The following is a 24,005-nucleotide window of genomic DNA, read 5'->3' as shown; positions in this document are numbered from 1 at the left end:
AGTGTCATTTACAACTGACACATGGACTTCCATATAGCACATTTCCTACATGTGTATCATAGCACACTACATCGATAGTGAGTGGATGTTGAAGAAACAGATCCAAAGTCTCCTAAAAGATGCAGATGCGAGGCAAAATGAAAATCAGAGTGTACGCCAGTGGGTTGTAGATATGAGTTTTTATTTTTTTTTTCTTGACTTAAATGAAAACTTCAAAAAATTAGATTGTAAAAGAATTTGAAGAAAAGAACCAAAAATAAAAGATTTTTATTTATCATTATCAAATATGTTTATCAGGGATGCTTCTTAGAAGGACACAAGAGGCAAGATTCAAGAACAAAAGAAACAAAAAAAAAAAAAAAAAAAAAAAAAAAAGGAGGGAATCCAAAAGAAAAATCAGAGTTCTGAATCACATACCTTGTTAGGAATCTTCTCACTTCTCGGCCAATCGCCATAAAACACATTTGCGGTTGCCCCCACACGTTAGTTTCTCGCAGTCGTAGACCGGACCCTTTCAAGTTTCAAATGCCGGTTACTACTCCCAACTTTCTTTGCCTCCCCCGCGTGCTCTTTTCCTCAGTCCTCTGTTCCCACTGAAAAACAATGGCGCCAACCCCACAACGTATTGTATCCGCCAGCCTTCAAAGTCCTTTCCAGTGATCGTCCGAAGCTCAAGTCTATAAATTCTATGGTCCATGTCCGTTTATTCGTATCAAAATCGACGCCTTGTGGTGGGTTTTTTCTTGAGTAAAGGTGTTTGTGATAGAAATAAAATTAAGGGTCTGAACACCATGGCTGAGTTGATTAAAGTTTCTGATTTCAATGGTGGTGATAGCGATGAAGGTATTAGAGTTCAAAAGGAAGCTTTGGTTAATGGGCCATCCAAGTTTCTTCGGGAGTTTATGGCTGATGGACTGGAAGCTACTCTCAATCGAATGGTTGGTATTTTTGGATAATCTCAAATATCATGGTTTTTTTTTTCTCGCTTTTGATTTCTTTTTATTGTTGTTGTTATTGCATGTGAATAATGGTGCCAGTATGATGGTTCTGGTTTCTTTTGATTTGGTCTGATTGATCATGAAATTATTTCTGACTGTTCAATTAAAACAACGTTCTCATATTATTTTATTTGGCCCGTTTAGAGCTGAAAATATCTCTAATTTCAGTTTTAGTTTAAGGTCACTAAATACATTCTGTGTGAGTAAATAGATATTCTATGTTCTTTCTTCCTTTGGATTTTGAATTTGTGTTGGAGAACTAAAGCGTCCTTAGTGGATGTTCTCTACCTGAATGATAAAAGTCGCATTGTACTTTTAGACTGAGATGTCTTTTAAGAAATATGTCGGGGTATGGTAGTAGAATTTTCTACTTCCTGGTGGTTAATATGATTCATCTTGCAGTTTTCTTGCTTCTCATGAGATTATATTACACTTCTTATACAGATCTTTGAGGTCGCAGTCCTTGTATTTGCTAAAAATTACAGTTGACAGTAGAGCATCCGTTATATGGTTGGTAACTAAAAGAACTTGGGTGAAAATGGATTGAAGAACATTAGCAAGAATATGTACCCGTTTAAGCAATTATGAATCATTCAGCAGCCATTAGGAATTAGAATTTATTTTCTGCTCATAAAAGCATTCTTACTAGCATTTGCCTTAATCTGAGGTATGCATTAGATAGTTAGATGCTAGAATAGAAACCAAACCTCTCATCACATAGAGGTGATACTGTTGCGAAGCTCTTCTGCACATGATATTTTCTGGATATTGCTAACCACACATATTCTAATCTCGTCTAGTGACCATTTTCTTCTTTTTGGACTTCCTTTAAGGTTAAAATCATGTGCAGAAGAGCCTATACACCCTTGGGATTCGTCGGAACTTAATTTATTCTTGAACATCTGGCACCAATAAAAGAAAAAGTAAATCGATACAATAAGGACTTCAAAAATTCTTAATAATAGCACGAGATTCCTTGAATGGAGACTGGTATGGGATTGAGCTGATAAAAGAGAGATTAAACATAGTTTTCCTCAAACCCTAGAACATATGTGAATATTATTATAGACATGTAGATACCACAATTTTCTCTCTTGTAACTTTTGGGGAGATGGTTTTATTTCTTGGCAAAAAAATATTGACTTACATCTTAATTGCTATTGTTTACAGAGCAAGTGGCTTGTAGCTGCTCTTTTTGGTGGCATCATTCTTTGGAGGCATGATTCAGAAGTCTTATGGGCTTCTATGGGGTCTCTTCTAAATTGTATACTCTCTATTGTACTCAAACGGATACTAAACCAAGAGCGGCCTGTTTCCACTTTGAGATCTGACCCTGGGATGCCATCATCACATGCACAATATATCTTCTTCACTGTTATGTTTACCAATCTTTCAAGTAATTTCTTCTGTTCTCTCCCTACTTTATGATTACTCATGAGAGAGAGAGCAGCTGCATTTTTAAGCTTAGAATTGATTGATATGAAGTTTGCTTGCTTTTTTTGAACATAATTTCAATATGTGTTGGCTCAATTGCAGAAATTTAATGCTTGTTTTTCTGTGTACTGTTGCAGTTATGGAATGGCTAGGAACAAATATATTTACAGTAACCATCGGTGGTCTTGCCTTGGCATTTGGTTCATATCTTGTAAGTATCTTCATATGGCTCATATTAGTCCAATGTCGCACATAATATATACTTTTAGCTTAGGTTGCAAAGCTGAAGGTTGTTATTCTTAAAAATAAGAACAGGTCGAATGCTAATCTGGTACATTTCTCTCCTCTGTTACTCTTTAATCTATTGAACAATATAGAGACCATAGTGCAGTCATCCTTGCTAAAACTCCCATACCATAGTGGCAATTGCAATCATCGTTATTTGGGATCAGATGCAGCTTTATATTGCTATTTTTATAGGATAAGAAGGTCAAAATCTAACTGATTTGGCCCAAATAAGACCAATTGATTTCTGTCTTTTCTAAAAATAAATTTACTGATTAACCAATATCAGTTTTATGAAGATCTTCTTTGTTGAGTAACAACTTAATGCTTTCATAGAATCCTCCTGGTGGAGTACCGATAGCCCTTTCTTTTTTATTGTGAACCAGAATTAGACATTAACACTGTTTGTGAACCAAGATATGAACTCATCTCTATGTATATGGAGTATAGGGAAGAAAGAATAAAGGGTAGAATGAAAACCATAGAATATGGTATGTTCTAGTAGCCTGTAACTTTTTGGCCAGTGCTGTCCATTGTTTAGACTTAATTCACGACACTTTCAAGCTGCGTATGCATCTAACTGCATGTGCTAGTGGATTTATTGTGCCAGAGGATTGATTTTTTTACCAGCTATAAGTCAATTGACATTTTGACAATAGCTTTATATAAGGAATAAATTTGCATTGCGACACCTTGTAAGCATATACTGAATAAGGCAATATTATTATGGGTATGGACAAATACGCTTTGCACTCTCAAACTAACTAGGGTTCTGCACTTTGCACCCTAAACTACCACGACGGACACATTGTATCCTCTAGCTACCAAAAACTGACAAATAGCTGATTCATTCAATTCTACCCATCAAAATAGATAATATATATGTGTGTGTGTGTGTGTGTGTGTGTGTGTGTGTGTGACGGGGCGGAGCTCACAATTAAGTAGAAACTCTGAGGAAAAAAGAAAGTAGAGACTAAATTTTTGCCATTACTTATAAATCCCGTAAGGATTGGAAATCAACAAAATAAATGAGAAAAAGGAACTGAATTTCTTATAAGTAGTGTAGCTACTGTAGGATAAGTGACCTGTCTGTTGCATGGATATAAAAATAATGCTTATTGTTATCTTTCTCCTTGGTGTTTGCAGTCATGGCTACGGGTCTCCCAACAATTTCATACTGTAAGCCAAGTTGTTGTGGGTGCTGTCTTGGGATCCATCTTCTGTATTCTGTGGTCATGGTCGTGGAATGCTTATGTTCTAAAAGCATTTATTTCCACTTTGTGGGTTCGGATAGTTGTTGTTCTGGGAGCTGCTGGGTTTGCCTGGATTTTTTTGTACATGTGGTTCGTTTTTCGCTTAGGGATGAGGAGGAATTCCTTAGATAAACTCATGAAAACCAAACTTCGCTCAATCTTAGTCAAAATACCGAGAAAAAGTTTGCTGAGTTCTCTAAATATTAGATGGACATAACTTTGTAATGTGATGCCTTAAGTTTACTACAATTTTTGTAATATTACCATAAGTAGCTCAAGTAATGAAACATAGTGTACTTGGGCAATGCCTTTTATATCAATAAAATTTACTTTTACCCATCAAAAAAAAAAAAAAAATGTAATGAAACACTAAATGTGTGCATGCATACGGGCACAAATACACATAGCATATGCAATATGGCGTACACCAGATGGTAATAGGAGAAGTAAATCAATGGCAGCAGAGGCAAGTATTTGGAATGCTTCTCCATGTACGGAAGAGTAGTTGTCTCATTCTTGGTTACAAAATTTCAGAATAGGCCACTCTAATTTCCTTTCTTGTAATCTCAGTGAACAGATCACAATTTGATGGAATATTTGTATAATTGTATCAGCATAGATAAATGAAACTAGATTGAGGTCGAATGAATTCCAGTACCAAAAGCACTCTTGAGTTGTGTCTGCCCCCACCCCCTTATTTTTTATTGATTGATATTCCACGATAACGAAAGCCATTATACACCATTGTGTTTTCATCCAAGGCTATACTTAATTCATATATAGAATTCCTAGGATTGAGTATTGCTAGGGAAAAAAAATGTCTGGCCCAATGAATCTGAAAGGCCCAACATGAGCCCACCCGACTAAAATTGGGTTCATCGGTTCAAACCAAATACCGGATTTATAACACTTAATGTCGGCTGAAAATGAAATACATATGCAAACGAAAGATGAAATTTGTTTGGATAATTACTAGACTTTCAAATCCCTATTATTTATACAATAAAAATGCTTTAACAATTCCTTAACAAAAAGCCGTAATTGTTCATCGCCACTGAAATTTCAACTAACCAACCACGGCCAGATGCCTATCTTTGAAAGAAAAGATTTTTATTTTTCTAGTTGAAATTAAAATTAAAAAAAAATCTTAAAAAAATTTTAGATAAGTTTGGGTACTAAGAAATGTTGAGAAGATGTAGTAAGATGTGTTGAGAAGAGTTGTGAATAGTAGTGAAAAAGTAATAATAAAATATTAAATAATAATTAATAGTAATAAAAAATAAGTAAAAAATAATAATAAAATAATAAATAGTAATAAAGTATTCTAAAATTACATGAAATATTCTTAATATCCAAACTGCCTTAGAAAGATTACGGAATTTGAGTCACTCAAAAGTAAAACTTCGACTAAAAAGTTATCTTATTCCTCATTTACAAATAATAAAATCTCATGATTCCGACACAATTTGAAGTAAATTCAGTGCCCAACTCCAACGAAATTTAATTTACATAGGAAATATCAGAATTTACAACTTCAAAGTTAGAATATATTTAATTTTCATGCACCCACGTTCTATCATGTCAGATTGCTAGTGTTATATCGTCCAAACTCCAAGATCCTAAGATTAAAGAAGGATGAAAATAAAAAGAGTTAGGTACAACACATTTAGTAAGTATCCAAATTGACTTTAATCACAAATCATAAATCCAATATCTACGGGATGATATTATCATCATATATACGAGAATCGTTAAAATTTTACAATAAGGTCATAGATAAGTATCAAATTATATCAACAAGGATTCTTTAATTTTCTCTTTAATGAGGTATTTGAAAGTCAAACAAGGAAATCTTAGGACACAATGAATTTTGCATTGTAACAAATCATAATCTTAGGACACAATGAATTTTACGATCATGATGATAAACCCAAAAATTTTTAATTCATGAAACACCCTAATTTTAGTACCATGAAAACTGATTCAAATCTTGCAAGTACTTATAAAATGTACTAGAGACATTGAAATAAGAGTAATTAAAGCAGTAAATAGCGCATTCCGATCAGATTTTTGAAAATTTCAAATTCATGAAATGAAGTCTTCACTATATAATATGTTGCAATGCTTCTAATTATTATAACTTTTGTTTTAGATTTATTACCTTATACAAATCTGCTTGGTTTAACTTCGAGGGAAGGCACGTGTCGTATTTTGTAAAAATCTTGTCCTCCTTCGCCAAGTCTAGCTATGAATGATGAGTACATGCCTTCAATTTCCAATTTTTGTAGGTTATTGACAAACTGAAGTCCATTTGGAACCATACTAAGATTCTGGCAATATTCAATCTTCAAATGGCAGAGGTTGGGCATGGATCCTTTCTCCACCTCCCACTCCTCTAAGTTACGTAAATATGCAAGAACGAGGGATTGAAGTTGAGGAAATCCTCTTACAGAACAAATAATCTTCTTCCTTGTGTAGGCATGAGACCTAAGGTGGAGAATCTTTAAGTCGGGAAACTTCTCCAAAATCAGCATTGGGCCTTCTTCAAGATGAGTCGCATGTAACATTAACCGGGCAAGATGTGGAGAAATTTTGCCGTGTTCTGGCAATTTCTCTATTTTCCACAAAAGCCGTAGCTGATATATGTGAGGACAACTCGTTACCATTGGTGTTATATCCACTCTCTTATCCCAATTACTATTTGGACATCGGATCTTATGAACATGAAGACAATTGAATGTGAAATTTGAAGGCATTAAGTTGTTTCCAAACTTGTCAAATCCAGCCATCGGATCTTTAACATCACAAATGAAAACAGGAATATTCACAAGTGTTTGCAGCTTACTAGCATTAGGTAGTTGCAACTTCCCCCTGACTTCGGAAAACAGAGGTAGATACAGATGCCGCAAGTGCTCCATATTTCTGAACACATCATTTGGCACATTAGCTAATTGCCAAGATGTCCACCACAAATCTAGTGTTTGCAAGAACTTCAAATTTCTTAGAGATGTGATACTTCTTACACCAGTAGACCTTAGAGATAAGAATCTCAAGTTGATGAGACTTTTGATCTCAGGGGGGGAAACCATCTCCGACCTATAGTCGCCATCGTCAAGATCGGTAGTCATTCCAAAATTCAAGACTCTTAAGATATTTGAAGTTCCTTAGCATAGATTTGACTTTCAAAGGCACAGAGAATATTAGAAGAGACCTTAGGTGAAAATATTTTAGGGATGTTGATGGAACTATAAATCCAAGCCTCACGGGATCACTTGATCCACCACTGATAGCAACTCTTCGAACTTCACCAATGGGAGTTTCTATTTTTTCATTGGACTCATGATTAATATTGATGATGTGGAGAAAATTTTCCGATTTAGCTTTTACCACACAAAAGTCTCGCATAAGATCATGGAGACGACAAGTTTTGATCCCTGCAAATGAACTCTTTTGTCCTACTTGTACCATACACCTTTGAACTAGCTCCTTTAAATATTGTTCTCCAACATCCTCCAGTGTTTCCTTGTTACTTCCAGTGTGTTGCATTTGAAGTATAAGACCTTCGGCCATCCACATTTGAATTAACTCCTTAGTCCGTATCTCAAAATCCTCTGGGAAATGGCCTAAATATAGGAAGCACAATTTCAAGTGGGAACGCAAATCATCATAACTTAAAGCTAACACCATGCTTATAATTCCAAGATCTTTCTGTTGATGAAGGTATGATTTAACATTTCTATGCACTTGTTTCCACTCTTCTAACGTCTGCTTTGTTGCCAAAAGTCCTCCTAGTACAATGACGGCCAGTGGTAAACCCTTACAATAGCTAACCGTCTCTTTTACTAAAAAGCTCATTTCTTCCTTGATTTTAGAATCTACATAGCCAACAATAACGTAAACAATATCATTCCATCTTGCATATTGAGCCAACATAAATAAATAAATAAAAATGGATCCTATTTTGAGGCTCGAAAGCTTTCAATGTCTAAGTATAAAGTGACTAAACCATTGAAAAATATGGACTAAAAGCAGAGTATGCATTGTTACTGAAAGAATGTCCCTCCCGATCAATTCAATACTTGCGTTATTAAGCTTTACGGCACAACATTGAATAGAATTTTGAAAGAAAGATTCCATTGGAGAGGTAGTTTTTTCCAATCGGCAAAAGCTTGAAGAACTTCTAAATAAACCACTTTTTTTTTTTTGATCTCTCTCTTAAGTCTTGTTCAATATGTTAGTAAAAAATAATACCGTGCCTAAACCAGTAACCATTTCACATAAAAAATGCACTTTTAGAAAATCTAGCAAATGAGAGTTAGATACTGTCTATATACCTTCTGATCTCCATGATATTGCTATATTTTGAAGCAATTCCCAGCTGTTTTCATCATTTAGAAGCTTTAATTCGTGAAGGTGGCCCCGCCTTGGATCTACTTGCAAAGCCATGTCTACCTTACGAGAGGTTAGCAATATTCTGCTGTTCGTATCATTCAATTGGAAGGTAGCAGATAATCTGTTCCAATTCTCGACTTTCCAGATATCATCTAGAACCACCAAACATTTATTTCGGCGTAGAATTTCACAAAGTTCCTTAGTAAGCTCTGCATCTGTCATTTTTCGAATTTTATCTCTCTCCGTTTCAAATGGAGAGATAAGTTTGATCATAACTCCTTCCCAAACATCTCTTATTTGACATTGTTGAGAGATATATACCCAAGCACGAAATTCAAAGTGACTCTTGACTTTTGGGTGATGATAAACCTTCCTAGCAAGAGTAGTCTTTCCAAGACCACCCATACCACATATGGAAACGACTCTGTACTTGTATTTGACCTCTTCTGTCAAACATGCCACCACTTCCTTCAGGTTATCCTCCAATCCAACAACAACACGATCAGGTTGAACATGCGCATAAGTTTGCCTTTGCTCTCTTATCTTCTCACTCAAAGAACTTGGGCCTCCACCTTCCATCGAATCAAATTTTATGCCATAATTTTGTAAATGCAAGTTCAATGTAGAAATTCTCTTCGTTATTTCACCAATCTTTGAGCTAGTTTGATCAATAGCTTTTGCTTCTCCCAAGATGAAGCCAAACCTTTTCAGGACATTTTGTATGCCTCCTCCCTGCCTGGAGCCAACTTTGAGGGCATAGCTCTCAATAATATCTTCGGCATACACTCTCTCTTTCATTTTGCCTCGCATCTGCGTCTTTTAGGAGACTTTGGATCCGTTTGAGCTCATATTGTAGCTGTTGAACTTGGTTACTCACCCCGTGCAAGGACCCGTAGAAGGATGTTGCTTTTTCCAAGAGCAAATCACCCAGCCTTTCCACAACAATAGAAACGATAGCCTCTGTCATTTCTCTTCTGCTCGTCACAAAAAATAGGAATAATAGAAGAAGATATATTAGAGATTTGGATGTAACTCTCTGCTCAAATTTTGTAAGAAAGTATCATGTTATTAATGTGGTATCACGACAAGAGATGATTCAACCAAAATTGCATGCAAACAGATCGTCGAGCAAGGGGTCCACGTGGTTCAAAAAATAAGAAAATCTCTTGGTCCATCCCACCGAATCCATCTACTCAGTAACTCAGGCTTTATTATTGGGGTCCTACATAATCAATAATAGTCTTCAATAGGACTGTTCATACGGGCCAGGTAAAACCCGGCCCGCACCGAAAACGGGATAACCGGATTTCTAGTTACGGGTTTTGGCCCGGATTCAATCCAGGCCGAAAACCCGGATATTCAAATCCGGGCCTATCCGGCCCGGATGCGGTCTTAACACATGGGCACCGGTTTTAAAATCCGGTACCCATGTTTATTAACAAAAACAACTTGGAAGCCCTAGCTGCAAACCCCCCCCCCCCCCCGCCCCCCCCAAAAAAAAAAAACGCAATCGCAGATTCACAAATCACTCTCTGATCTGAGTCTCTAGACCTCTAGTCTGCTATTTGCTCTCTCTCGCTCTCGCTTTGTCGTCTCCATCTTGCTCTTTCGGTCTCGCGTCATCATGGTCCCAGTCCGTGATCAGGTGAGGGAAATTTCAGTATTTAACAATATGCTTGAGTTTTGAGTTTTGTGATGGGTTTTGAGTTTTGAGTGGACCCTGATAAGTGTCCTACAGTTGTTTGGAGAGCTGTTTTATTTTGTGGTTTTTGTAACACTGGTATAATTTGCAGTTGGGTTAATAAAGAGGTTTGATTGGGGGTTCTTTGGTGGTGCTTTTTTAGTTTTCTATGAATGAATTTATTGTGAACAGTTGTTATTATTATTAAAAATAGTGTGCAAAATATTTAGTCGGTAAATGCATGATATGCATCTTAAACTTGAACAGAGGGTGAGCTTCAAGTAACTTATCAAATGCTCTGTTTTGGTCTAATATTGATTTAGAGAAGATTCAAATATTCTTTAAAGATCACATGGAACGGAGCTGGTGATTTCATTGATGAATTTGTTGTTTATCTTCTGTTTGCATATTGATTTCATTTTTATGAACCAATCCACATGTGTTTTAGTAAATATTAATGGAACTTTTTTAGTCTAGGCATGCTTGCATAGTAGTAAAAGGATCTAAGTGAAGATGTTTTATTGGTTTTTGAAAAAAAAAAAGAGTAAAAGTTGAATAAAAATATTATAAAGTTAAAAACATTGTTTGAATATAATTTTTAAATATAATTTTTATTTTAAAATTTAAAAGGTTATATTGATTTTGCAATCTTTATGACAAAACATTATGATAATCTGTAAACTTTAAATGGAGTCACCTTTTTTTCCTCGAGATGTAAGCATAAAGAGCACATATGATAGTTTGTCACTCTATACAGGCACTTGGAGGTAAAAATATTGTTATCAAAATATTTTTACCTATTGCAACTTGACTATTTATCAACCAGAGATTTTCACTCTCCTCTTATCAAAAACCAGAGTTTCAAACTCTAACCACCTAAATAAAAACTTCATGCATGTACTTTATTAGATGTTACCAAGTTTTGATTTATTGCATGGATGGAAGGCAGTGCTCATTTAGAAAACTAAAATTCTTTCGATTGGTTGCTTGGGTCAATGAGATTTTATGCTTGTGGGTCTGGATGAGCACGGTGTTGTATGTTTTATGCTTGATACTCATTGCTTTATGGTCTAATAAACTCAAAAATCTCATTGGTACTCATTGCTTTATGCTTTCTTTTCTGATAATGTCATTTGTGACTTTTTTGGGGTTTCTTTAAAGTCTTTGGATATATTAAATCATGAGCTTCTCCGATTTTACACACTGAAAATGCCTAGTATGGTATAGGAGAGAATGAAAAGTTTATGAGAACAGCAAAAGAGGAAGGTCATGCTACTGCTTATGTAGAGGATGTTTGGAATCAACACACAAATAACTGATTTGAACATGTTGCTTTTGTTGGGTTTAAGATGATATTTGGATATGTACAAATGTCAATGTTTTATGGGAACTTGAATTCAAAACAATGTGCTATGTATTTGGATATGCCAAGTGGATTTTATCAAAACAAAGGATGATATGATCTATTTTTAGAAATGAACACTGCATGTATAATGTGATTTCTACTACTTGCATCTGTTTTCTTGTTTGTATAAAATCTGTATCAGAATCTGTTTTTATTTTTTAGTTTTCAAATAGGTCTTTGTTGGACTAATTTTGTGTGCATAGCTAAGATACCATTTATTTATTTGCTCACACGTTGCATCTTTCTTTTTCCATAGTGCTGCTGAGTATATTCTATATATGCTAAAATTAATGGAGAAGATAATTGAAGTCCACACTGGTGCTGAAGTTTCTTACTTCAATCCTTCTTATATTTTTTGGGGATTTGTTTGCATTTAAATGTAACTTTTTTGATCAATTAGTATGCTAGATTTTATTTTTAAGAGTTGGTACTCGAAACCGTTCATTTAAAACAGGGTTGACAAGATAAAATCATTAAAGTGGTGGAAAAATATTAATATTTTCCCCTTTTTTGGTTCAGGCCGTTAAAAAAAAAAAAAAAAAAAACCAATTTTAAAAGGATTCTTGCACAGTTTTATGAAGGAGGTGTACCAATTAAGCATAAAACCTTTACTCCGATGATTCATTAAGAAAATTTGAGTGAGTTTGATTTGTTCAAGAGAATAAAAGTAGAATGACCGAAACATGTAAGTCTTAATTCCCTATTTATCCAAGCTGCTGGCTTAAAAAAAAAAAAAAAAAAACCGGGTTGAACCCGGAATCCGGGTTTTTAAAAAAACCGGATTCAACCGGGTTTCGGCCCGGATCTGACCCGAGTTAACCCAGTCCAGGTTCTGGCCCGGCTTAAAAACTCAGGTTCCGGTTTGGATGTACTCGGATTTCCAGGTTGAAACCCGGTTAAACAGTCCTAGTCTTCAACATGGCTACAGTTATTGAAAAACTGTACCCGTACCGATTGAGGTGGCGTACCACCTTACCTGCAACATGGCTCTTAATGAGCGCTCAGTGTTGTCGAGAGTTATTTTTTGAATTTTAATTTTAATTTTTTAAATATATTTATATATTTTTAAAAAATAAAAAAATATATAACTATATTTAAAATCACTTTCTTAATTATTAATTAAAAAAATTGACTATACATGCAAGCTTTTCTCTTAATTAAAAAAATAAATAAACACAGGAGTCCCTTTCGTGAAAACAGTTCACAAAGTACAGTTTCTGAAGAAAGAAGAAAACTTCATTTTTCGTGAAGCATATATTCTACTAAAGCGAAAGATTACCATGCCCTCTCTCCTTGCCTCTTCAAAGTGGAGTTGGTCACGAAACGTTTTTTCTTTTTAAATGTTGATATTTTTTAATAAATAGTTTTTATTTATAATTTATTTTAATTTGATTAGAGGAAGATTTGTAAGCGCTATTCTTTTTGGTTAGTTTTTAATGTTCATACTGTTTTATGTCTTCAACGTTAGGTTATTAGACATTATGAGTTATGAGGTTTATTGCTTGAAGTTATTTAGCCTGCATTTATTGTCAATAACTGATCTCTTTGAAATAATGTTGGCCTCTTAATTACTTTGCTACCGTTATCTTTTTATTATTGTACGAACGTTGGTATTAATTTCTCGTAGTTGGGATATTAATCTTCAGAAACTCTTTACTGCTAGTGAGGTTTTAATCACTCTGCAATTAGTTCTTGTATTTGGGAAAAAGATCACCTAGAGGGGTTGAAATGTGTGGCTGTTTTTAAAACTGTACGAACTTATTTTTTTTGTATACAATATAGAAAAGTTTGACGGAGAAAGATAAAAAGAAGTTTGTATATATTTTTGAGGGATTTTTCATACAATAGAGATGTGTTCTTTTGGTTGAGCTTTGAGCTCAATTACTTGTATAGAGTTGGTTCGAGTTGTATAACGATAAGTTAGACTGTTGTATTCTGGAGAAGTCAAGTCAAGATAAATTCTACTGCACCAATTAATATGAGATTTTGTACACAGCAGAGGACTTAAATCTCCTTAAAGAAAGCGAGATTTCCGTGCCTAACTCCAAACTGCTTTCATTTGAATATTAATTTTATTATAATTTTCATTACATTATTGTGTATTTCTCTAATACTTAATAATTAAAGAAATGATTTTATGTGTATTGATGTTTTTTTTTTTTAAAAAAAATATTTAAATATATTAAAAAAATGTGAAAAGAAAAAAAAAAAAGTGCGGTCAAACTAAGCGATGCACTAGCGGCAGAGTAGCACAGCTCTGTACTAAAATCTAATTCCTTTTCTACCTCTTTCAAAATTTAAACCAGATACCAAACACCGTTGATTTATTTATTTAGTACTAATCAACGAAACAAAACTCAAACTAACTAACTAATTTATTAGCATATAACAAGGGTTGAAGACAAAAATTGCTACGCACTAGTAGGAATCCAGGAAGAGATCCCTGGAAAGAAGAGGGCAAGAAAATAAATTGAAAAATAAAAGGTTTTCCGTGGATGGAAAAGAGAGTTAAAGAAGCCCCAAATAGGAAGAACCAAATGGTTTTTTCGAAGACGAGAGAGAGCTCTTTAGGTGCGAAAGCTTAGCTTGATGAATTGCTGTTGCTTGTTATTCTTCTTCCTTGCACCTGCAGTACAAGTACTTCAACCCCCTAAACTCCACTAAAAATCCTTAAATATCCTTGTATTGTAACACAAATTCACTACAAGAAAAATAAACATTTGTGATGGATTATTTACGATAAAAATAATTATTTGTGACAAAAACAAATTCATTTTGATATGAAATAGTTATTTTCGTAAAAAATAACTGCCTACAATTAAACAGTTTTTATAGTAAAAGATCTACCAATTCACTCAAAAACAAATTCATTTTGTGTGAAGTTATTTACATGTGATATTTTTAATACTAATTTTAGTGAAATACCTATAAATGAAGGAAGGCAAAATGTTTATTAATTTGGACAAAATAGAAGAAGAAGATGATGAAATAATGATAATGGACAAAGCAGTATAAGAAACGCTCAGAAAGTGGTAATAAAGAGTAGATGTAATAATCAGTAAAGTGGTCATTGACGAAAAGTACCAACACATTATGAATACAAGAGACGAAAAATATAAGATCGAGACGGATATGAATTGGTAATAAACCGTGGATTAACTAAAACGCAACCCAACGCACACGTATAAAATTACATAGAGGAAATGTAAAAGGCAATCCCGTGCCAATCCACTTGTGAGTTAACGCTATACATTTTATAATTTTTATTTTCTAATTTTTTTTTTTCCCTTTTTACCTCTTTCTTCCTTCATCATTTTTCTCGCTTCATCTTTTCATTTCTCTTCATCAAAGTATAAACAAATTTAGGTAAACGGTATTATTGTAATAGGCCATTAGTTAAAATAGACAAAAATAGTTAAATATTTAGGACTCCTAAAATATTTTATAAAAAATAATAAATAGTATTAACATAATTTAAAAATATCTATTCCCAAAACCGATTCACAATGATTTTAGACATTCATATTTCCACCATTCAAGCTATTAATAATTCAAACAATAAATAAAACTTGTCGAGGGAAAATGAGATTATAAATAGAAAAAAGAAGAGAAAAATAAGGTAAGTAGATGGAGTGATAGAATTTAAAAATTGTTAGTAAGGCCTGCATTATTTCAAGACTTAAGATTGTTCAACTAGGTTATGGCCCGGGAACCCACGTATACCCAAACTGAAACCCAGGTTTTAAACTCGGGTAGGAACCTGGACCGGGTAAACTGGAGTCAAACCCAGGCTGAAACCCGTATGGATTCGGGTTTTTAAAAACCAAGGTTTTGGATTCAACCTGACCCTTCACTCGATCTGCATCTTACAATGGGAGAGGGCTGGCCCTGCGATGGCCTAGGGAACCTCTGATGCCAAAATTAGTCATTTTTGTATAAAAAAATGCCTTATGGAAATTGCCGGAAAGAAGACAATAGTTGAATCGAATTGAAAATAGATGCCAATCCTTTACCTCGTAGCTCTGGGCGTCTTTTTATACTTGAGCCTTCAAGTCAGGAGGGCCATGCCCTGCGTTTTGGGGAAGAGGGAAGCCTCTCCCCGGAGTCTCCATAGCCATTCTGCATTTAATGTGGCGTGGTCTTCTGGTGTCAGTCATTTAATGCGGCATGGGTATCTAGCAGGGCTACTTGGTTCCATCTCTTCTTCTTGCATGCTTTCCTCCCTTTCCCTCGATCACGGTTTCCTGTGCCATTCTGCAACTTCCCATCTTAGTGTGGGTGATTATGCCCGACCCGCATGGGTTTGGGGCGTGCCCTGAGCTACTGGGGGCCTTCTCGGGATTGGACCGGCATACCTGAGGGCTCATTGGGCAAGGTAAAGCAATGGGCCTGGGACCTGTATTATAGGCTTTAGGCCCTGACGAAAATAGTTCCTAACAGTTACCCCACCAATTCTCATTAAGCTGTCCCGATAGAAATTTTCATAGTCTTGGGTTCATTGCTGTCGATCACCTTCCTTGCGACCGACTGGTAGCATGAGAGGGCTAGTAGCCATTCCACATGTCTGATGCTGATTCGACCCTTACGATTACCGGGGTGCTGATATAGTACCCATTGCTTCACATACCCTGCAAGGCTGGTTGTTAGACACTATCTCCCTTCCGCGACTGTGTAACCTTATTGTGCCTTTAAATCTGATTTCCCTGTTCATCCGTGATGCTACCTGTCTTCCACCTTTGTATCTTTGCTGTAATGATCACTCTCTCTCCCTGTAACTCCCAACCTTCCTTACTTAACTGAGCTTCCCTCGCCCCGATGGCTTCCCAGAAAACCACCAACGGCTCGTCGGAGCTGGGTACTCTGGCCATTTCTAGCATTCTGAGGCTAACCCAACCTTCCTTCAGTCTCTGGCGCTGACCTACCACATCGCGGATTCAGTTACCATGAGGTTCCCGGCCAGCATCAAGGGGCAGTGAATGCTGATGGCTCATCAGTGCGGGCTAAGATTGCCCTTTTTCCCAGCATGTTTTCCTGCAGGCTAAGATTGCCCTTCCCTCTCCCTGTTCGTGAAGTTCTGTATCACTTGGGATTGGCGCCTACCCAGCTTCATCCAAACGCTTGGCAAATTTTGATGTGTTGTTGTATACTGTAGCGACGGGCTTTGTCGAAGTCTGACCCGAAGGGTGCCGACCTCACTTATCGCAGTTTTAGAGGAATGGCGCCCGTGTTGGAGTCCAAATACCACAAGGTCTCTTACTGGATAGGCAAAATCTTTTTCGTGACCGGCCAAGGGTGGGAATTTTCGGTGGGGCAGATTTTTCAGGTTGAATTCTCGATAAAAGCGTCTTGGGGAGTCATGCCAAGTGACAAGGCGGTTCGCTGTATCGTGATTATGAGAGACTAGGCAACTCGACACCCCCTCTTAGTTCATTCCAAATTCCTCCTTGGGGAATATAGTCTGGTTGCTTTCCTTCCTCTGTTGGGTCATGTCGTCCCTTCTACCCAAATTGTCGTCGTCGACCCGTTGTCACACTCGTCAAGGAAGCGAGTTGCTGACTCCTCTCCTAAAGATAAAAGGGGAAGTCCTAACGTTTCTGAAGGCCTTGGCTTCTCAGACCACTAGTGTAGCCCGTGCTGGCCTTACAAAGGCAGTCGGCCCTTCTTCTTCTTTTGCAATGCCAATTCGGCACCGGAGGGCTAGGGAATTGCCAGGCCTGAGTGCAACCTCCATGTCTCTTCCCCTCGCTGCCCTCTTGGGTGACCCCAGCTGTAGGAGCCCTTGTATCTCGGCGAAGGCGTTTGATATTTCGTGGAGGGTAAATGTGGTCAACATGAACTTCTGGGGCGTCCTCACGAATAGGGCGCCTCTACAAACTCAAATTGTGGGACCCCTCTGGAGTTGAACATCAAAATGTCCCTGTCTTCATTGTCCACCGCTCGTTCCCTAGTAGAAGCTCTTGATCCTGAATGAGTTTTGGGTTCCCTTTGGATGGATTTCAAACTCATTGATGAAGGCATCTCCGATTTTGGACGCATCTGGGATGCTTATAAGGGCCCTCCTGCTACTGTTAAGACCAGGCCGGAGGCCGATAAAGCTATTGACAGATCTAGAGAAGGGAAGCCAGTGGGTGCGTGCGACTCTTCCACCCCGCCTGCCGCTCACACCCCGCCGAGCCCTAGTAACTCGATGGCGGGGTTGTAAGTCTCCCCGGGGGGAGCGGTTAGGGGGTCTTGGCCTTCCCTGGTTGCGGGCCCGGTGAGGTCATGTTGACCAGGTCCCCAAGAGGGGAAATACATTCTTTGGAGACTACGAATGAAGCTGTTCCCACCAATCCATTGGGTGAGGCTCTACGGGAGGATGACGCCATAGACCATGAGGTGGAGTAGCTACAAAAACTTCTTTCTGAGGTACTTCTTACATCCTGCATTTCTTTTCATCTTTTCTTATTCTCAAGTTTGTTGTCTTCTCTTTCTGACCTCGAAGCCCACGCAGGGAATTAGAGCGCTAGCCAAGCGCGTTGCAGGTGACCAAGAGGCTATGAAGGATGAGATACGGGGTCTTCGGTTTGTGGTTGAGTGGGAGAGGGAGGAGTGGAGATGCATCAAGGCTGAGCTGACCGTGGCTCGAGATTGGGCCTTTAAGGCTCTAAAGTCTCTGAGCAAGCTCCAAGAGTCGCAAGACCTTCTCCAGGCGGGGAATGAGGAGTTGAAGGGCCTTCGAGACTTCCATTCACACCAAATTAAAATGCTAGAGGGGGAGTGCTCCAACATGTCAGCCATTGTAGAGGACCGTGGAGTATTGTTGTCTGTGGCCCAGATCTGTGAAGAAGTACTACTGGCCAACCTAGGGGCAGCCCGTAAAAGGATTGCCGGTCAGGATGTGGTTATCCAGGACTTGCGCGACAACCTTTCACAGGTGCAAGAGTTGGCCACGCTGTCAAGTGAGCAGCTGGGCAAGGCTCTCTTTGTCTGCAATGAAGCATGCTCTCACGGGTACTTGGAGGGCCTAGATAGGATGCGTGGCCACTTCATCCTCAATCCCCACAGTAGCTTAGAAGTGCTGGAGGTGTTTTTTCGAGTCCTGGACTTCAAGAAAGTTGAGCTTGATGCCGCGGCCCTTAATCACACTAAAGAGGTAGGGTGGGAGATGATCCCAGATGCTTTTCTCGCAGAAGATGATGACCCTGCTGGTTTCCTTCCTGGGGGCACTTCTATCGTTGGCATGAAGGGAGGGGACTTTGAGGACCCGAATAGCCTCAGGTGCAAGCTAGACTCTATCGACACGGGTTCTTCTGGTCTTGCGGAAGGGCCGATAGCTTCCCAGCCTTGACCCCTTTCTATTAACATTGGAGTTCTTTTCTTCTTTCTCTTCTTCTTTTGTGCTAGGTTGTGTCGGGTGTATTGAAGTACGCCACGTGTCCCTTTGTAAATTGTAGATTAATCAATCAATATATATATATATATATTTCTTTTTATTATATATATGCCTTGAATATCTTTCCATACTCTGACTTCTCGTCTCACATTGTTTCGCTGTTTGCTCGAGGTGTTCTCTTTTCCAAGGGAAGGCTTTGAGTTATGCTTCTGTCATTACTATTGCACCTGTCATTTAGCTTTCCCGAGAGAATAGGTTAATGACTAACATCCCTCCTGCGAATCCGGACAGATTTTGAACAGTTAGCCATTCATTGCTCGCTCATTGGTTGTGAACACCGCTTCCCCATGCGTGCCATGAAATTCGTGTGGGATTTTTCCATGAGATTTGCATTAGAACTGATGGAGCTCCACGACACGCACATACCCTAAATTTTGGGAGGTGAACCATCACTACCAGCCTATATATAGGCCTCTACCTCTTCATTTTGTGCCATCAACTTTCCCCTCCTGCCCTTCAAGCACTTTGAGATTCTACCCCCCCCCCCACCTTCTTGACTCTAATGGGCACCCTCGCTCAGGGATGGCCTCTTGATGTAGTTCCTATGGTGAGTCTCTACAGAGACATGCGTGTGGCAATTTCCTCGAACCTCCAACGGATGCCCTCCCAAAATTTGTGTCATTCTTCATTACTAGGAGATGCTTTGAAAAGATGGCATGCCTTACATCTTGTGGGAGGGTCATTCAAATGGTTTCTCTGCCTCAAAACTCCTCGTGCAGTTCATGGTTCCTTCTTACATCCCGGATTGCCACCACATCCAGGATGAGCGGGTTTTCTACCTCTGTTAGATTATCGTAGAAGATTTTTGGCATCCTGAGTTCGCCCAGGCCCGAACACTTCCTCTATGGCCCAGGAAGGAGTAGGAGTAGGAGAGGTGGTCCACGCCACAGAGGAGATTGCAGAGGGTCTCTCCTTCAACTCAAGCACTTCATATCCCCCTGCTCTTCGGGGGAGTCCAAATAGCTTGAGCTAACCGCTCCCTTCCTTTCAAGCCAATTCTTGTCCTACTTCCCAACCTCGCCTCTGCAGTTCTGTGATGGAGCTTTTCTGGAGTTGCTATTTGAACCCTGGGAGCCGCTTTCCTTTTCTACCAATGGTACTGTACCCCGCCGAGCCTTTCTTCCAATGGTAGCGTAGCCCACCGAGCTCGACTTGGACTTTCAAGCTGTTCTTTCTCTTTTTCTTCTCTTTGCATGGTTTCTTACTGTTATGCTGTAGACCCTCAGTTATAACTGTTCTGGCAGTTGATGAATAAAGTACTATTCTTTATGTTTTCTCGTTCTGTTGCCTTTATTTGTGACTCTTTTATATTATGCACGCCTTCCACGGGCAGCGACACACTGGTCTCTTGTCCACATCATAGCGAGTTGAGGGTCATTCTGCCGACACCCTGTCGAGCATAATTGACCGTTTTCCCTTTCCGTTTTTATAATGCAACTGGCCCGCGATTTTGCCCACAAGGTCCCCATTATGCTCGAATCATGCCGCATCTTAGAAACCGTGGTAGAAATTCCCTTGATATGCAAAATTGACAAGGCTTAGTCGGTCTTGGTGCTTTACTGTAGGGACCAAGCGGCGCGTAAGCCAAACTCACCCAATTTCACAGCAAAATTAGAGCGCAGATGTATATATAGTTTACTTGATGCTTACCAATTTGCCTTGCTGATTTGGCGTGGTGGGACTTCGAGGCTTTTGCGGGCCGGATTTGGTCTTGGGGCTGCCTGCATTTCACCTAAGGAGAGGCTCATTCACTCCCTCGGGGAGCTTTCCTGTGCCTAGGAGACTTCGTTCATTCCCTTATGGAAGTTTTCCCACGAGAGGTGATCTCCTCGGGAGAGGTTAGTCGTTCCCTCATGGGAGCTTTCGTTCATTCCTTTACGGGAGCTTTTCCCACAAGAGAGAATCGTTATCCTCTCAGGGGAGCTTTCCTTTATAAGAGCTTTCCCGCGCCCGGAAGCATTCCCACGCGAGGTGCATTTCCTCGAGGGAGGTTCATTCATTCTCTCAGGGGAGCCTTCATTCATTCCCTCAGGGAAACAATCCCTCATGGGAGCTTTCCAACGCGAGAGGCGTTTGCCTTGGGGTAGGTTTGTCATTCCCTCATGGGAGCTTTCTCACGCAAGGTGGTTCCTCAGGGGAGATTCGTCATTCCCTCAAGGGAGCCCTTGTTCATTCCCTTATGGGAGCTTTAGCATTCCCACGCGAGGTGCGATTCCTCAGGGAAGGTTCATTCATTCCCTCAGAGGTACCTTTGTTCTTTCTCTAAGGGGAGCTTTCCCACACGAGGAGCATTGCCTTGAGGGAGGTTCGCCATTCCCTCAGGGGAGTATTCCCTCATGAGAGCTTTCCCACACGAGGAGCGTCGCCTCGGGAGAGGTTCGTCATTCCCTTAAGTGAGCATTCCCTCATGGGAGATTTCCCACACGAGGAGCGTCGCCTCGGGGGAGGTTCGTCATTCCCTTAGGGAAGCCTTCGTTCATTCCCTTATTGGAGATTTCCTATTCGAGGTGGTTCCTTGGGGGAGGTTAGTCATTCCCTTAGGGGAGCCCTCATTCATTTCCTTACAGGAGCTTTCCTGAGCGAGGTGGTTTCTTGGGGGTGTTCATCTGCTGATGAAGAATCATAGTAGTTCATATTTACAAAAAGAACAAAAAATAAAAACATGAGAAAATGGGAAGGGCCCCAGCTGTTCTTTCTTCTCAGCATGCGCCCCTCCTCCTCCCTCCTAGTTGGGATAGCTTGTGTCCTGACGGAAGCATGTCGAGACTTCATGATTAGCACATGCCCACATTGAGTGTCGCTCCCCCCTGGATGATTTCAACTCCTGCACGTAGAATTCCCATGTCGAGGCCTGTTTCCTCCTAATCTCACCGATTCCCTGAACCATGGGGAACTTGACCTTCAGGTGGTAGGTGGAGGTGATGGCCTGTAGTTGGTTGAGTGTCAGGCGGCCGATGATGGCTTTGTAGAAGGAGAGAGCCTTCACTACCATAAATTCAACCATAACCGAGGCAATGCAGGGCGGGTTGCCCACCAAGACTGACAGGGCTATCATTCCCGCCAGCTGGACTGTTTCCGAGAAGCCTTTGAATGGCATTGGGGCTCGTTGGAGTCGAGTTACATCTATCCCTATGAGGACAAACGCCTCCTAGAACAAGATGTCCACCGAACTACCATTGTCGATGATGATTCTTCTAGTTGTGAAGTTGGTGATCTGTATGGTGATTACCACTGCGTCATCGTGCGAATAAAACACCCTCTCCTCATCAGCTTCCCCAAAGGAGATCATAGGAGCGGGTTCGGTACAAAGGTACTTCGTGGGTCAGTGGGAGGCTGAATAGACTTCTCGATATCAGGCCTCTCTGGCATGGGCTTTTCTCTTGGAGGAAGTTTCCCCTTCATTGACGAATCCTCCTTTCCTCAGTGCTATGGGAAATTGTTCGATGGTGGGTGCAGTAGCGACGTTCCTCCGAGACGAGTCGCTTCCCGTCATTTGCGATGGTGAATGTCGACCAGAAAATCTTGTACAGTACGCCCCTCGCGACAGGTTCTTCCTTCCTTGGCTCTCGTTGTTTACGCTTCATCTTCTCCCGGGCATGACCCTTTGTCAAGGCCTTTTCCTTCTCATGCGCTCCAGGCTCAGTCAGAGTGTGGAGGCTATTTTTGGTGTTGATGAAGTTGTCATCTTGATCCATGAATTCTCCAAGAGTAGCCGGGGTCTTCTTTGCCAACTCCACCATGAACATCGATCTGGCCAGACTCCCCCGAGCAATGCTGCCAGAGTAATCTTCTCGTCCTAGTCTTCCACGGTCATCCACTCCTTATTGAACCTAGCCAAATAAGTTTTCAGGCTCTTGTCCTCCTTTCGCTTGATGGTGAGGAGATAAACAGCCAGGTGTCTTCGTCTCTAGCTAGCCATGAAGTGAGTGAGGAATAGATAGGCTAGCTCATCAAAGTTCTCAATGGATCCAGGCGATTAGGAGCCAAACCATGTTCTCACAGGTCTTTTCAAGGTCAGTGGGAAGGGTCTGCACGCTACTTCCCCAGAAAACCCATGCAACGTCATGTGGGCCTTGAAGGTCTCGAAATGCTCCACTGGGTTTTGGGTCCCATCGTACGCTTCTATGGGCGGGATTCGGAACTTCAGTGGCAGTGGGACCGCCATCACCCGTGCGATGTATGGTAAGCCCATGCTAACTAGCTGCTAATCTACTGTGGACGAGCTTCCCATTTTTCTCATTACCTACTCATATTTTCCCTGAAGGCTGGGTAGCTCATTCTGCATGCGCTTTCTCTCTTCCATGGCAATGTTCTTCTTTTCTTCTCGATTCTTGGTGCTCACTGGCACTAGGCTCTTCTTAGTGTGCCGACTCACGGAACTTATCCCTAAGGGCCTATTTCCTCCTCTAAGGACATCCACCTCGTTAGTAAGCCTTTCAATGAGCTGTTCCGTGGCAGCCAACCTCATCTCCATGCCGTACCAGCTAAGAACGGGTCCTCGCAAGCATACGAAGGACACACTCGACTTAAAATTTAGTTGGATCCCATAGATGGTACCAACTATTAACATCGTGTTTCGTATGCTTTGGGGTCGAGTTGCTCAGCGATCCGGGCCTTCACTCGATCTACATCCTGCAATGGGAGAGGGGTGGTCCTGCAATGGATCGGGGAACCTCCAATGCTAAAGTTAGTCATTTTCATACCAAAAGTCATTTTCATACCAAAAATGCTTTATGGAAATTGTTGGAAAGAAGACAAAAGTTGAATCGAATTGAAAATAGATGCCAATCCTTTACCTCATAGTTCTAGGCATCTTTTTATACTCAACCCTTCAAGTTAGGAGGGCCATGCCTTGCATTCTAGGGAAGGGGGAAGCCTCTCCCCGGAGTCTCCACCGCTATGCTGCTTTTAATGCGGCGTGGATCTCTGCAGGGCTACTTGATTCCATCTCTTCTCCTTGCATGCTTTCCTTCCTTTCCCCTGATCACGATTTCTCGCACTATTCTGCAATGTCCCATCTCAGTGTGGGTGATTACGCCCAACCCACATGGGTCTGGGGCCTGCCCCGAGCTACACGAGGCCTTCTCGGGCTTGGACCGGCATACCTGAAGGCTCATGCGGT

At 40.0% G+C, this 24,005-nt stretch overlaps 2 protein-coding genes and 1 pseudogene across 2 annotated transcripts; 1 reads left to right on the top strand and 2 right to left on the bottom strand.

The window, feature by feature from the left end:
* The first annotated feature begins 365 nt into the window (after window positions 1–365).
* Window positions 366–4,275, top strand: LOC122308390 (annotated as a pseudogene).
* Window positions 4,276–5,536: 1,261 nt separating this feature from the next.
* Window positions 5,537–9,326, bottom strand: LOC122308382 (probable disease resistance RPP8-like protein 2). The gene is made up of 3 exons (XM_043121676.1): window positions 8,305–9,326; window positions 6,132–7,845; window positions 5,537–5,589 (listed from the first exon to the last, which is right to left on the bottom strand). The coding sequence occupies exon 2, from the start codon at window positions 7,096–7,098 to the stop codon at window positions 6,133–6,135; it is 966 nt and encodes a 321-aa protein (XP_042977610.1). The 5' UTR covers window positions 7,099–7,845; window positions 8,305–9,326; the 3' UTR covers window positions 5,537–5,589; window position 6,132.
* Window positions 7,135–9,172, bottom strand: LOC122300516 (putative disease resistance protein At1g50180). The gene is made up of 3 exons (XM_043111270.1): window positions 8,305–9,172; window positions 7,235–7,845; window positions 7,135–7,149 (listed from the first exon to the last, which is right to left on the bottom strand). Exons 1-3 carry the CDS (start codon window positions 9,170–9,172, stop codon window positions 7,135–7,137), a joined length of 1,494 nt encoding a protein of 497 aa, XP_042967204.1.
* Window positions 9,327–24,005: the final 14,679 nt, after the last annotated feature.

The sequence above is a fragment of the Carya illinoinensis genome, chromosome 1 (assembly GCF_018687715.1).
Source record: "Carya illinoinensis cultivar Pawnee chromosome 1, C.illinoinensisPawnee_v1, whole genome shotgun sequence".
Lineage (NCBI taxonomy): Eukaryota > Viridiplantae > Streptophyta > Magnoliopsida > Fagales > Juglandaceae > Carya > Carya illinoinensis.
The sequence above is the reverse complement of the archived record's forward strand: the minus strand, read 5'-3'. Positions and strand labels throughout refer to the sequence as shown.

What these genes read in the sequence shown, in the direction of transcription:
- LOC122308382 (XM_043121676.1), bottom strand. Translation starts at nt 7,098, where the DNA reads ATGACTACCGATCTTGACGATGGCGACTATAGGTCGGAGATGGTTTCC.
- LOC122300516 (XM_043111270.1), bottom strand. Translation starts at nt 9,172, where the DNA reads ATGCGAGGCAAAATGAAAGAGAGAGTGTATGCCGAAGATATTATTGAG. An exon ending in AATATCATGGAGATCAGAAG is followed by an intron (nt 7,846 to 8,304) that starts GTATATAGACAG and finishes TTGGCTATGTAG; the next exon opens with ATTCTAAAATCAAGGAAGAA.